We start from the raw sequence: 15,755 nt of genomic DNA, 5'->3' as shown, positions 1-15,755 counted from the left end.
GAAAGCCAAAGGAAGCAGCTACTTTATTGCAAACCCTATCATCAAAGGGCTGCAGGCAGGGCAGGGCCCAGGCAGGCGTTTTTGAAAGGATGAAGAAGGCTTCTTTCCTAGTCTAACACCTCAACCTGCCATCTTTCTTTACACTGAACCAATGCTGGGGATCCTCAAAGCTGCACTGTTTGCCCCTTAATACAGAAGGCAAAATTATTTAATGCGACTTTAGTGGTCAGCAGGTATGGAAGCTAAACTAAGGCCAAACAAATGCCAAGAAAAGTATGACGTCTGGAACTCTAGGAGGCTCTTGTGATGCTACCAATGAAGGATTAAGGATTCTCTCTACCCTCCATCCCCGGCTCTGGTCAGCTACCTGGTATAGGCAGAAGCCCTGACCCTAATAATTGGGGGAGCCCAGATCTCTTGACTGAAATCAGCACAGTCCACTCTTCATTTGGAGGATCAGTGACACAGTTCAGGAAGCAGCAGGTTGCATGGTCCTTCTCAGCCAGCTTTCTGAGGCTGTTGCTGGGCCAGGCTGGGTTCAAGGACTGACCCTGTTTAGCGTGGCGGGTTGGGCCTCATCCCTTCATAAGCCCTCCAAGTGCTGCCTCCTGAGTGACAGCCACAGCTCCACCACATCCCTGAGCTTGGGTAACCCCCCGCCCCAGGACTGCAGTCTTTGGAACTGGAAGTCGCTCTTGCTCAGGCAGTGACCACTCCAAAAAAGGGTGACGAGGGCTGTGGCACAGCTGGTACAAAAGACGTCCTTTCCAGGAGGCTGATGCATACAAAATGAGAACACCAGGGGCAGAAAGTGGTGAGTAAGTCAAAGATGCCCGATGATGGAGGGTAGAGAAGCTGGAAATGTAACTCTGGATTGCTGGATCCTTGAAAGAAAAGCTTTTCTCAGAAACTCTCTTTGGCTCTTTTGCCTAATCCTTTTGGGTTTAACATCAAAAGTATTCACAAAGAAATAAAGAGCTGTTGCTTACTTCCCTAAGCACCTAAGTCCTCCGCTGTAGCTCAGATTCCCTCCTTTTTCAGTCAGACCCATTGGTATTCCCTTACCCAATGGACTAGTTATTAAAAATTTGGATAAAGTGTCTTCCTAGAATGCAGAAATTGGTGTTTACACAGAAAAATGATGGGCTTTAACCATATCTGAATGAATTAAACATGGAGATGTTGGAAGCAGGTGCTTAAGAAAGGCTTTAAAAAAAAAACACTTTTTGAACAATTTTTTAAAAATACTGTTTTGTTTAAAAAATTTTTTTATTTATTTATTTTGGGCATGCTGGATCTTTGTTACTGCCTGAGGGCTTTTCCTAGTTGCAGTGGGCAGGCTTCTCATTTTGGTGGCATCTCTTGTGCCTCGTAGGCTCTAGGGCTTCAGTAGTTGTGTTGCACGAGCTTAGCTGCCCTGTGGCATGTGGAATCTTCCCAGATCAGGATCGAACCTGTCTGTGTCCCCTGCATTGGCAGGGAGAGTCTTAACCATTGGAGCACCAGGAAAGTCCATAAGAGAGTCTTAAAAAAGATTTTCTAAGAGTATGATGACACACGTGATGTACTATTAATGGGTGGCAATAGTCATTAAACAAAGTGTCCTTTGTATTTAGAGACTGCATAATTTCCTTTAAATAAAAATGACCAACACTTTTGATTATTTTCAGTCTGTAATGGAATATCCTTGGGGAAGGATTAAAAAAGAAAAAGGTCTTTTTTTGGTACATATGCTTTAGAAAACAGACATTTTTCAGGGTGAATGTCCAGAAATTATTAACTAAGGTGAATGAAATCTCATGGGAGCACCAATACTCCATTCCCTGGTGACCATGATTTTCAGAGGGATCACTAACATTTAAGTCAATTTCTATTATTCTTTTTGGAGAGTGCTAAGATAATGATTTTGTGTTTTTAAGTAAGAACAATCATTAAAAAGTTCAAAATACTATACTGTTTTGGTCCAATTCAAATGATAGAATTTTTCTTTCACCTCCTCCAGGGCAAGTCATAAAAATTAGTATCTACTGATAAGCATATCATAACCTGATGTGCAAAGCTGAATTCACCTGACTGGAGGAGAGTATAAGCTGTGGTGTAGAGCTTTAGATTAATTTTTGTTAGTTACTTATAGTTAGAACTTCAGCAGTAGCAGAAGCTTTTAATAATTTTCTACCCATGAGGAAATGGTCTCTGCAATCTACTCTTTGACTCTTTGGTTTCTGTGGGGACTACCAGCAATAGGACTTGTAAAACTTTGTCAGACACCAGACCAGTCCACTGACTGACTCCATACAGATGTCTTATTCTCAGAAGACGATGAAAGACAAGTGATGAACCCTTCTTGGGTCTTGGGTTTTCTTCCAGCTGATTCTTTGATTCGCTCTCCCTTCAGCTATTCCTGTATTATGCTTCTCTGCTGTACTGGTACACCCTTCCTTTGCTCTAATGCTAGGTTTAAGCCGCACAGTATCCATCGTCTTCCTTAACCATCCCTGTTGACACTGACCTCTCAAGGGACAATAACATGTGGCCTTTCAAGCATGTATGTCTTACCTCTCCAGGCAGATTGCACCTAAGCTCTTTGGGGAAGGCCTTGGGACCCCCTAGAGTTCCAAACATAGAGTAGACGAGCACACGATAGGCCCTCTGCAGTTAGGATCGTGTGACTGACATCTCACAGGAAAGTATCGACCATGACAATGTCAGATTACACAGACACATGTCTGGTAAATAAATAGGCCAAATGTACCCCTTGGTATTGCAATACTACAAATTCTATCTCCACCAAACCCAACTGTCATCTTCAATACACCCTGCTACTGGGGAAACCCTGCAGGCAACTTGGCTTAGACTGGTAAAAACTGGTGCCCAACCCAGTCACTGAAGACAGTAGAAACAAGGCAGAACAGAGTCCAGCAGACTGTAACCACCACACAGAATATGATCCCATGCGTGCAGACAATGTGGGGGGGATTCCAGACCGCAACAGACCACAGCTCACAAGCACTTGGAAAGTCAAGGCCGTGTCCAGGGAGAGAGGTGGGAAGGGCACTCTGTCTTCCAGCAAGAATGTGCCTCAGCCAACATAGAATCTTTAGGGCTTCCCCTTTAGTACACCTCATGCTGTAACTAAAAATGCATTCAAGGAACCTTTTCTGAGGGTGCAAACAAGAGGCCCCAATATCTCATTAGTCAAGTCAGTCCATGGCCCACTAAATGCTTATAAGAAGGGAAAAGGAGAGAAAAGCAGGAAAAAAAAAAAAAGACAGTAAATGAAAAACAAACAAAAAACTAAAAACGGCAACAACAAAATGTCCATCTTTCCCCTAAGAAGTAGTTCTCTTACTCAGAGAGAATCATATTCTACAGATGGAAAAACCAGCTAAACCAAAAAAAAAAGTCATAGATTTTTCCAAAGCTGCTAATTTCAAGGTTAAGAGACCAAGCCACAGAATGTGAGATTATCTGGCGATGACTGTTGTGAGGAGTAACTAACTAGATTCTGATTATACAACTGATATAGTAACTCAGTCTTCTTACCTCTGTCCCTCTCTGTCTGATAATATCTGGCTGTGTTAATTTCAGAAAAAAAATCTGCTCAGCTGAAAATGAAGAGATAATTTTGGATACTGTGGGATACTGTTTTGACAGGAAGAGGCAGCAGTGTGGTGGGTTTGAAAGGAGAGAGGGAACAGATGAATTCCCAGGTACAGGCCTGCCCATCACCACCTTGTGGATCTAGTGCCCCGGCCTGGGTGGGGACAGCACAAGGTGGCATACGGAAGCCATTCAGTGTTCCTGAGGCATTTTGTTTGGCTTTGCCAATCCCAACCTAGCCTGGTCCACTCCCCGAGCATGTGAACTGGAGAGAGGGACTCACCACAGGTTGAGCATTTTCAGGCAGCTACAGAGTGTGTGAAGAGAAAAACACAGAAAGGAAGAGAGAGAAAGAGAGATATTAGTCCACAGAGGTGAGAGGAAAGCGACTCCCTGTGAGCCATGCAAACATGCAGTATGTGTCTGTGTTTAGGTTCTTCCTCGGTCAAGGCAGGGTGAGTAGGCCCAGGCCACCTGGTCCCCACACTGAAGTGGAGGGGGTAGGGGAAGGTGCCCGACAGAAGCGTCAGGTGGGAGCTGGGGCTCAGTGAGGTCTAAGGCAAAACTGAAACAGCTGGTGGGAGCCTCAAGAGTGGGCTTTCCTGGGCAACTTCCAGAAAGGGAGCAGGAGAAAGGGCATATGATCCTGCTTGTATGAATCCAAACAGGCACAAGGCCGAGTCATTCTGATTCCCACGTCACGTCATACCATGCAATTTGTTAAGCTGATCTCCCAAATATTCTGAGGGAAAGAGAAGTCCCTGGCCTTTCTGTAAGACCAACATACATGCCTGACCAAAAAGGCCAGCAGTTAGCTCTTCCTCTAGAGGGGAAAACAGGCTTAAGAGACACTTTATCCTATTAGGAGAGAACAAGCAGGGTCACTGCTGCTCTGGATTAAGTTATAACTGCCAGAAAAGGGCCTAAATCCCATTCTTGTTAATTCTCAGGGGAAATGAGGTCCACATGTGCCAAGTTGTAGCTAAAGTCAGTGGATAACCAAAAACTCCTGTGTTCTTACAAAAGTCAACCTAAAAGCTGCCTTGCCTCACTACCCTTTCAATCACACTTAAACAAGGATGCGTCCTAGAGCGAAATGTAAGATAGACATTCATTTTGTTTATAGTACAAAGAAACAAGACCTTGCTCTTTCCTCCTTTACAGGAAGCAAGCTGGGTGAGGAACCCAGAATCAAAAGCTTGGACGTGAAGGTTTCACACTGTTTGCTCAGGACCCTCGTGGAACCTTAATCTAAAAGCAACAGCCCCCTCTTCTTCCACAAGCAGGTTGCATGGACAAATGGCGTCACAGCTGTGTGCACTGAGGAGTGGTGTGGGAGTCTTGTGCTTCCCTAGCTGTGACTTCTTCCCATGAAATCGATCAGGCAGGTGGACACATGGCTCCCCCCACTACTCCCCTCATACATAAAAAGCCACAAAGAAAAACACACGGCTGTGCCCTGACAGTTCTCTGGGCAAGATGGATTGGCAGCTCATGAAATCACTGGGGAAATCAGCACACAACATGTCCTAAGCCAGGCTTTTGGATGACATTTGGTCAAATACGATTACTCCCCTCTGGTTTCCACACCTTTCAGAAGGCTCGAACCTGGCAGAGGTCCTTTTTGCTGAATGGGGAGGCTTTAAACGCTCTTTATGTCCTGGAATTTAGATTATGTCAGAACAGAACATACCAGATTGAAATCTCTTTGTGTGAATGGTCCCCTATCTTTTACACAGAACACAAACACCACACTCACATATACAATTAGTGTACACATTTACCAAAATGAAATGAAATAAACTGGTTCAAAGATAAATCTGTACAGGGCATATTATAAGACTAAAGCCCATTCTATCCTGGTGTTCAGAGCACAGTAGTAAATCCAGAGCTCACCTAGCCTTCAGAGTAATAGCCACAGCAGTGGATTGGGAGTGAGGTGGGAGGGGAGGAATGGTGCAGCCACCTTTCGGCTCAGACAATGCCAACCTCAGCTATGCATCTGAATCACCTCAGGTCATATCCCTGATAAATGAAACCAGCATCTCTGGAGCCAGGATTCAGGCACTTGTATTTTCTGACGTGGCCCAGGAGACTCAAAGGCGCAGCCAAGGTTGAGGGCTCAGAAACCACACTGTATATCTGGGAGAATGAAGTTCTGTCGTGGGAAATACTGAGTACCATGAAAACTTCCAAAGTCCCTGAGAATAGGGAGCATGTTTCCTTACTGAAAATGGTCTCCTCCTGACTTTAAACCCCTCCTTTGCCCTCCCTGTATATGAGGGCCTTACTTTCACCAGGAGAGGGCTATCTGAAGCTACCTACAGTGAGCAGGGACTCAGCAAAAGAGTCCAAGTCTTTTTGTCTCTTTGTGTGAATAGCCCCCTATCTACTGGGTAGGAATCCTCAAGCCCTGGCTTCTAAAGGAAAGGACCTTTGAAAGCAAAGTGAGTTCATCACAGAGATGGGCGGCAGAGCACAGGAATGGGCAGGGGAACAACCATGCAAAGTTGTACTGACATCTAGAAGGAAGAATGCAGACCTTGATTAGACTCTTACTGCCTCCTACAGAGGCACAAACATCTTCCGGCTGGTACTTTGGCTATCTGGAGGCTCAAAAGATCATTTAAGGCACAGTATCATTATAGATATGTTGCCTGCTTCTGAGAACGAGATATGGGAACAGCCTGCATGTTCTCAAGCTTATAAGAAAAGTCATCCATAATGGGTGTGGCAGAAGTTGCTAATCTGTGAAGGACTTCTCTCTCCCTACCTAGTGTTGTACTGGAGCTTAAATCTGGACCTGAACTCAGGCTGGGACAAAAAGGGAAAGTAGTGATGGAGATGCTACTTCTGCAGCAGAATCAGCAGTATTTCACCTTCGACCCCATTTTCTAAGAGTTTAAACACAGACCATGCAGAGAGCGCTAGAGGCCAGTGGGATGGGAAGGGCAAGGCAGTCACATGCAAGAGAAGCAGAAAAGGGAAGAGGGGCTCCCCCACCCTCTTGGGGTTAGTGTGATTTCCTCTCCTTTCCCAGGCTCACTCATTCAACAGGTGCAAACTGACTAATCCAAGTCTCTCTGAATTCAGAATACTTTGAGAACACAAGGGCTCTGAGGCCCTTGTCTAGGACTACAGATATAGAGTGGTTAGCCAAGAACCAGAAATCAAAGGCTGGTCAGCATGGCCCATGGTGAGACAAGCAGATTTTTCTCTCTGTCCCTTAGGGAGCAAGAGGCTCCAGGGCCCCCAAGAGGCTTGTAACTATTCTTGGGTGTAGCTTTTATACCATGATCCTTTTAGGTCACTATGTCTTTTCATCCATGTGGACTAGAAAAAGTGACTGTCCTCCCAGAAATCACAGCTAAAGAAGGGTGGCAGCAGCTAAGGTACCATGCACAAAATAAAATGGTCAAAGGAAGAAAGCAGTGGGCACAAGCATGAGGAATCCAGTCTGAAATGAGCAGCACACCAGAGGAAAAGACAGAGAAAAGATTTTTCAACCTATAACTAAAAAGCCCCCTTGAAAGATGAACGTACTTAGCTTCCTCCACTACCTCCACCTCGGCGTGAGCTGTGATGGGTGCGTTGGAGTGGGCTCCCGTGGGGTCGTCGACATTTAGCTCTCCATTGGTTGAGCTAACCACCTGAAACAGAAGCACAGAGTGTGACAGATGCCATGGCAACAGGAGCCTCCTGCCAGTGCCAGAGAGGCTCACTAAGGGAGTTCTGGTCTCTAGCTTGGGTAAGAGCCAGGCAATGTTTCGAATGTTTGTTTTTCTGGGCTGGGGGGCCAAATGTCCTAATTTAGGGAATGTGCCCGGACCCATATCATGTGAAAACACAAAACTCATCTAACTATGACAACTTTCATACTGAATGCCTGCTCTGTGTTAGGAACTCTTGCTACATTGTGTTGTGTTGTATGTGTGTGTGTAAATCTAATCCTCACAGAAATCCTATAAAATAGTTGGTATTACTGCCTCTAATTCTATTCCTCTCAGCTTATTATGGTATAATTATATACAGACTCAGTGATGATGTTAAAAAAAAAATCTAAAGAGGAAATCAATACTAAGCATCGAAAACTATAAGCAGTCACACTTTCCTTCAGAAATTTCTTCACAGCTTTGGACCTTCGGTTTGAAGTTACTCAAACAAGACTGCCGCATCCTCCCTGTGTGAGAGGGCAGACAGTAAGAAACACTTTCCCTTGGAGGACCGGTCTTATGTCAACAACCTTTATTTCAGGTTCAGCGTCATCCCATTTCTCACTGACGGTCCCCGAACTGTAACTGAAGGCTCTCACTCCTGTCATCTGGTTAATGTGGAACCGATCAGGCTTCTCTTGCTTGTGCAGCTGCTTCTGTCACCTGGTTTCATTTCCAGCACATGATTCCTGCTTATGTGGGTGCTGGGAAGTGGGAAAAGGGACCCCGCTGGACAAACCACTCTGCTGTTAAAGATCTTGGCTGAAACATGGGAGAGAACCACAAAACAGGATAAATGGTTCAGATATCATATGCCCCTGGGTAAGTAACTTTTCATCTATATGAGACTGTTGCTTATAGACTGATGTGAGAATTATACAAGAAAATGCATGAAACCATGTCTGGTACAATACCCGGTCTCTATAATGGAGACAGCACAGCACGGTAGGTAAGAAATGGGCTCTAGACTTACTCAGCCCTGGATTTGAACCCTAGCTCCACCACTTACTTGCTGTGGGTCCTTGGGCAAGATCCTCACTCTTTCTGTGCCTGAGCTTCCTAATCTGCAAAATGGGGAAACAATGCTGCTTACCTAATTGGGTTACTGTGCAGATAATCCATAGAAAGTGCTTAGCCCAGTCTCATGGTACATGATAATGGCTCAATAAACATTCACAGTACTGTTATTCTCCCTCCATATATGTTTACTTTTATCTCCCTCTAGAGCTGGGAGGGAGTAATCTAAAAATTTCCTGCACACATAAAAAGGAAGGTGGAGGGAAATGTTTAGTCTAAGGAATCTTTGAGGTATTTATTCAAAAAGGAAAGGGCAGACAAGGTGACTACAACTTATCAGCAGTCTTTGCCCACCATTATTTCTAAACTAGAAGTATTTATTATTCTTACTAATTACATCAACATAAGCTTTAAAAAATTATTAACAATGCTGTACAGTTAGTCAAGGAAACATACGACATTAAACCGGGACTTACCCATGGAAGACCCAAAATTTGCTAGCAATCAAATTTAGCATCTCTGATCAATGAAACCACCTAACCTGATTTATCTCCTGATATGATATAATGAATACTACATAGTATTATCTATATAGTATTCTTGCAAAAAAAAATTTATCTGAATCTTAAGTATGATGGAAAAAAATAAGAAAATCCAAAGTGCAGGACATTCTATAAGACAAGTCTAAATTCTCTTTAAAAAAGATATGTCTAAAAATCTTTTTTTTTTTTTTGTTAACACAGAGGTGATCTTTATAGATTAAAAGAAATTAAGAGACTGAAGAGGCATAACAACCAAATGCAATGCATGAACCCTAATCAGATCCACAACACTATAAAATAAATTCTGGAGACAACTGGGGGAAATGTGGTATGACTGTATACGAGCTATTATGGAATTATTAATTTTCTATATATGACAGTGGTGGTGTTGGTCGCATGAGAGATGGCTTCATTCTAAGGAGACGCAGGCGCAAGTGTTTTGGGCTGAAATGTACTTACAAATACTTTAAAAACACCCTCCTCCTGAGTTAAAGAAAATATGGCAAAAATCAATCATTTGTTAATCTAGTTAAGGATACACATAGGCTCACTGCATCTCCCCTTCAACTCTGCTATAGATTTTAAAATTTCCTAATGAAAAATTGGGGAAAATGAAAAGTTTCAACAAAAATGAAAAGTTGAGGAGAGAAGGTTTGTCGCCTGGAGAACTGCAGTCCTGCCACTGTTGTCCTGGTAATTTCCTCAGCCTACATATGCTTCTGGCGGGCACAAGGAGAGGTCACACCGTGTTTTTCAATACACAATTCAGAAACTAGATGAGATGTTAAATAAAACATCTTGGCCCCACTGACATAATGAAGCGACAGTCAGCACCACACTGCGAACCACCTGGTGACGCTGGGCCATGGCACTTGCTTACAGCATTTCACGCGTCTCGTACTCTCTAACTTCTCCTCACTGTGCTGCCCCGTGACCCACAAGCAATGTCCTTGGGTGCCCCATTTTACAGACTAGACATCTTGTCTGCATCCATGAGTATCTGGTCTCAAACAAATCAGGCACAAATGATAACTCTATCATCAACTGTCTAACCTTAAACTTAACTGCATCTAAAATATACTTGGGAATCAAGGGCAACGAACCTGGACCTCTAGAGCATACGCTTAATTATTTCAGGTTGGAGGTACAGTTTGTCAAACCACGGGACTGTTGCCTAGGTGTGCGGTGGAACAAACACCTGGTGGAGGTGACCAAAGAGCTGGATTCTCGACTGTCAGCATTCTCTGTGAGCCCTGGTTTCTATTTCTGTAAGACTAGGCCAATAACCACTTTGGTTCTATTAACCTCATAATTACTATGGCAGTTAAACATAATAATAGTTAGGAAAGCAATCTGAAAAACTGTGAAGAACTCTAACGATGTAACAAATCATTAAGTATTTGAAACTATCATTTATACTTTTCCATTGATTATTTTAGAATAACCTAATTTAAAAGTAGGCTTTATTTGTATACCTCGAACACTGGCAATTTATTTTGCTGTAATCACTATTAATAATATTAATCTCACATTTCTCTGGCTATATCCCGTTTAAGACCAAAGTAATTAATACAGAATTATCCATGAAAGAGACTAATGTGAAGTACTGTTTTGAACTTTAGCCCTTCATATTGGTAGCATCCCTTTTAAGAGTCTGAGAGATCTGAGTTATAAGCCCTGCTTTTCAGTTGTTACCATGAAGAAAAATCAAGAGTTGTGTACCAAAGGAAGCAGTACTTTAGCTGATAACCAACATTTCAATCCTAATACATTTGATAATTCAAAACTAATACATTTTGGAATTCTCTGCTTTAGTTTCCCTATCTATAAAATTGGAATAACACTGATCTTAGTAAGAGTTGTAAATAACTATAAAGATTTGAGCAAAGTGAATATTAGCTAAACGTTAAATGTCGTTCTTAGTCATATGCCCTTATATCTCCTATATATTTTAATTCAAACAATTTTAGACCCATTTTTTTGGACAGAAGTGAAAGTAAGAGAGTGAAAGTTGCTCAGTCCTGTCCATGACTCTTCGCGACCCCATGGACTATATGGTCCATGGAATTCTCCAGGCCAGAATAATGGAGTGGGTATCCTTTCCCTTCTCCAGGAGATCTTCCCAACCCAGGGATTGAAACCAGGTCTCTTGCATTGCAGGTGGATTCTTTACCAGCTGAGCCACATGGGAAGCCCAAAAATACTGGAGTGGGTAGCCAATCCCTTCTCCAGCAGATCTTCCTAACCCAGGAATTGAACCAGGGTCTCCTGCATTGCAGGGAGATTCTTTACTAACTGAGCTAAGAGGGAAGCCAAATTTTACATACTGTTGGATGGGATGCTTTTTCCACAATATATTTTGGCCATTTCCCACGACATCCAGAGATCTGTCTCTCCATAGTATGGAAGTATTATATTTGTTTAGTTAATGCTAAACTCAGATATTCAGTAAGTGTAAAATACAAACTAGGTTTCAAAGACTTATTATTAAGGTTAGTTTCACCTGCTTCTTTTTATTTTTTAACAAGTGATTATTAGACAATTTTAAATTACATCTCATACAAAAAATTAAATCTCTTAACAGCATTGTTCTAAAATATGTATCTTTACTATTTGTATATTTTTTTTCCCTGTACTTTTTTGAGGACTATTTATCTGAAACTGGATTCACTGGATCAAAAGTGGTAGATACTTAAGATTTTAACAGGTATTGCCAAATTACCTCCATAATAGTTGAAACTCACGTTTCAACAACACTAGATGAATTGGCTATTATTAAACTTAAAAATTTTTGCAAATGAGATAATCAGAAACTGATACATGTGTGTATATATATTTACATATATATTTTTAAATTGTTAGGTTTTATTTTTATTAGTTATACAAGAACATTGGGTAAAGAATCAAATATTTATACTCAGATACTTGTGAAAAACAATAATCTCTTTCCTCCACGCCACCATTTCCCTTTCCTTTATAGCTGATTCCTTTGTTTTTCGCTTCCATATCTCTGAATAACATGCATCTTGATTTGTTATTTTTAGGCAGTGTATTCACCTTTTTTATCTTTTTATTCCCCCATTAAAGTTTATACAGTAATTACTAAATCAATTCTTAGTGTTTACAACAATTAAAGGCTATTTACAGCTGTATCATGCAGTGTACCATAGTTATCTTTTCTTCCCTGTATGATTTCTTGTTTGCCATTGAGTTAACTGATAAAATTGCTCTCCAGGCCTCCTGGCCAGCTCTGTTTAGGACAGGCTGCCCTCTTCTACTGGAAGACAGCTGTCAGCCTAGGGCCGCCTGTCTTTACATTGCTGTTTTCCTGAGTTGGATCTCGTTTCCTGGATCCCATGTTTACTCTTTCTTGGTTGATTCACTCATTTTCATAGCACACATCCTCCTACAGCTTCACAAGGGTGCATGAGAAGTAAAATTACTGGAACCACAGATTTTTGAAAATGTCTTTATTACATATTCCAACCAGAATTGACAGTTTGCAGAAGTACAGAATTCTAGGTAGGAAATCACTTTTTCTCAGCTTTGAAGGGATTGCTCATTGCCTTCTAGCTTCCAGCACTGCCGTTCAGAAACCTGAGGCTATACTAAGTTCTGGTCCTTTATTTGCACGTGACTGTTTTCTTTTTCTGGAAGCTTGAAGGATTTGCTCTTTGTCCTCAGTGTTTTGAAATTTCACAATGATATACTTTGATGTGATTTCACCATCCATTTATGCTGGGCACTTGGTGGGCCTTCTGACCTGGAAACAAGTCTCTGATATGTGCGAAATTATTTTGTCCATGAGTTCTGCCCCTCCACTTTCTCTGCTCTCTGGAACTCCCATTGTTTAGAAATTGGACATTCTGGTCTCTTCTTAAATCTTACGTTGTTTCCTACTATTTTTATCTCGTTTTCTTTGCTTGACTTTCTGGGAGACTTCCTCACAACTTTATCTTCCAAAGTTCTGAGCTTTTTGTTTCTGGGCCACACCACTTGGCAGGTGGGATCTTAGTTCCCCAATCAGCGATCGAACCCATGCTCCCTGAAGCGCAGAGTCCTAACCTCTGGACAGCCAGGGAATTCCCAACTATTGCGTTTTAATTTTTTTTTAATGTATTTATTTTTTAATTGAAGGATAATTGCGTTTTAATTTTTTGTTTATTATGTTTTTAATTTCCAAAAGCTCTCTCTTTTTTTTTGGTTTGTTTGCTCTTAGAATATTCCTTTTAAATGTAGCGTCCTGTCTTTGCTTCACAGTAGCAATATCTTCTATGAGGTTTTTAATAACTTTTTTCTGTTGCTGTTGCTGCTCTTTCTGGTCTCTTTTTAAGGGTTTTCTTCAGAAGTCTGATAATCCCTGAATGTTTGCTCTTATTTAAAAGTGGGAGAAAGTAAACTGGCACTGTGAGTACAGAGATGGGATTTCTAAGATGATCTCATAGCAGAATGATGTGGATGTCCAATTCATTAGGGAAACCCTATTGTCAGTAGGCTCAGATGTTTTCTCTGGGGGTGGTTAGATCCCCCAGAGCTGACTCAAGCTCATACCTTTAAGGTACACACCTGACTGTCTGCATTCTTAAGTACTAAATGGGAAAGCAGGCAGTCAGTATGCACACATTCATTTAATCTCCCCCTTTCCAGTATGGTATTCCACCCTCAAATGTGCCTTGTATCTCCTAATCCAGAGACCATCTTTTTTTTTTTTTGGCCATGCTGCATGGCATGTGGGATATTAGTTCCCTGACCAGGGATAGAAGATAGAACCTGTACTCCCTGCATTGAAAGTGCAAAGTCTTAACCACTGGACCACCAGGGAAGCCCCAGGGACCATTTTTTTTTTGCCCTCTCCAAAGAATAATCTTTGGTCTTTGCTGTAGAGGACAAGTAGGGATCTCTGGCTTCTTAAACAGACTTTAAACCAATGTTCTTCATTTTAGCACATGCCTCTCCACACTTTCTGAGCCTTTTGGGGACTCCCCGGTGTAAACAGTCTCTTAGCTTTCTCTTGTATTGGTTCAGACTTTTATTTTCTTGGGACTCCTAAGTCATTTAATAATTGCCCATCTGCTATCCAGCTTCTGACGTTTGATTGCTGTTGCCTCCTTGTCTGTTTTCTCCATTCTTATATGGATTTATGCCTTTAAAAAAACCTCCTTATCATTCTTTTAGTGTTATTTCAGACGGGGTTGTCTTCAATCCATCATTTTTACCTAGATGCTCCTATGAGAACATTTTTGGTTTGCAGATCAAAGCTGTCCTTTGAATAACATGATCTTCAGTAAGTCAGTCCATTTACAGATGTATCTTAAATAATCAGCCTAGAAGATGCATTTCTTTATGCAAAAGTCTTACCTATCCCTTTTTAAGAATAAGAATTTATACTTGGTAGCTCTGGGTTCACCTGTGTGCCCCAATTGGTGCCGTCACTTACCAGTATGAGAAAGACAATCAGGTTAAGATTATTAAACTAGTGACATGTGTGAAAAGTTAAGAGAGACAAGATGTTCTTAAGTGTGAGAGAGAATAAAGATTCAAAATAGTCCAAAGGAAATCAGAAATAATTATTTGAGGAAGGGAAAAAAGAACAAAGCTCAACTCCTTGAGTTCCCAGTCATAAATAGCTGAGTGAGTCCAATAAACAATTTGTCTTTATGTGCTACGGCACATATAATCATAGGATGAGCTACATATGCAGTCCTCTATCCTCAAAATACTTATTTTAAATGGCTCAGATCTTTACAGTTCCCAGACCTGACACTAACAGACTTCTACCTTGACATTATTTTATGGTCTATCATGAGTGGATCAAGGTTGAAGGATGCATTTCACCAGAAATTAGTGTCAGAAATCATATACATATTTCTTAGTCAATTACAACAACCAGCAATCATCTCAACAAGTGATTCTTACAAAGCACCTCAGTAGAAAATCAGCACAGAGATATGCAGTTAACCATAAGAGCAGCTCAACCTTACTGTGAGACTCCATTCTAAAGGAACCTGAGTTTCAGAAGCAAGCCAACATTCTACCAGCCAAGCTGGGAGGGCCAAGAGAAGGCAAAGAAGGCAGTCAGTACCTGCACTGATCCCCCATGGCGGTCTGCGGCCAAGTGAGACGTCAGGTACGAGGTATTGGTCTGCCGGCTCGGCTGGATTTCCCACTCTCCTCGGCGCTCTGACGATGCAGTCTGCTCAGGCATTAGGAAGCATGAGAGCAAGATATGGAAGGAAAGGTGAAGCAACAGCAAGCAATTACAAAATCAAGTACATTAGTGTCCCTTCAGGTTTTGTTTTTGTTTTGGATTTTGAACTAACAACTGCTGCAAAGCACTGAGAAAAAGCTTGGCTACATTTATTTCAGCGTAACAAGTCAACACATAACTGTCTCTAACATACCAACCTTGCCGAGACACAGAAAAACAATAATCACCACAAGAGGAGGTAAAAAAAAGAGAATCTATCAAAAGCTGGAATTATCTTTTAGTTTCCATATTAGTAAAACTTCAATAGCCACTAAACAGACCAAATTCAGAAAGTTGGATTGCTGCACAAAGGAATAATCATACTTAAATCATTTCACTGATTAAAGATCTACCTAAATAGGTAGTAGTCAATACAGAAAATTTCAAGTGCTAGGAATTAAGATAGTAAGTCTTTTCCTTGAATAGGGAGCCCACTACTCTCAAACTTCCAGAAGACTTTCAACTAATATAAAATGAGCAGTAGCGGGAATATGCTTTCTTCTCTAAAAGGATGAGCCAAGTCTCTCTTCAAAAGTAGGTTCAGAGGTCAAGAATATGAAAAGATGAGGGAAAATAAGGCTACAATGTTCCTCAGATTCCTCTAGTTATCAGTCTCCAGTCTGGAATTAGAAAAAG

At 41.5% G+C, this 15,755-nt stretch overlaps 1 protein-coding gene across 15 annotated transcripts in view; it reads right to left on the bottom strand.

Moving 5' to 3' along the window:
• The window catches only part of CSNK1G1 (casein kinase 1 gamma 1), a 153,291-nt gene that overhangs the window by 6,034 nt on the left and 131,502 nt on the right, over nucleotides 1–15,755 (bottom strand). For 10 of the 15 annotated variants that reach the window (XR_008699233.1, XR_008699234.1, XR_008699236.1 and 7 more), the window contains 2 exons: nucleotides 14,955–15,065; nucleotides 7,144–7,250 (listed from right to left, as the gene is read on the bottom strand). Coding sequence is in view for 10 of the 15 variants with exons in the window: in XM_055537676.1 (XP_055393651.1) it covers nucleotides 7,144–7,250; nucleotides 14,955–15,065 (218 nt within the window). In the remaining 5 variants the exon portion in view is untranslated. Of the gene's footprint in view, nucleotides 1–7,143; nucleotides 7,251–7,292; nucleotides 8,076–8,322; nucleotides 8,378–14,954; nucleotides 15,066–15,755 lie in introns of those variants that run through there. The other 5 variants (XR_008699237.1, XM_055537677.1, XM_055537678.1 and 2 more) reach the window with 5 other exon arrangements.

Source organism: Bubalus kerabau, chromosome 10 (assembly GCF_029407905.1).
Source record: "Bubalus kerabau isolate K-KA32 ecotype Philippines breed swamp buffalo chromosome 10, PCC_UOA_SB_1v2, whole genome shotgun sequence".
Classification (NCBI taxonomy): domain Eukaryota; kingdom Metazoa; phylum Chordata; class Mammalia; order Artiodactyla; family Bovidae; genus Bubalus; species Bubalus kerabau.
Note: the sequence above shows the minus strand (reverse complement) of the source record. Positions and strands in the feature narration are given on the sequence as shown.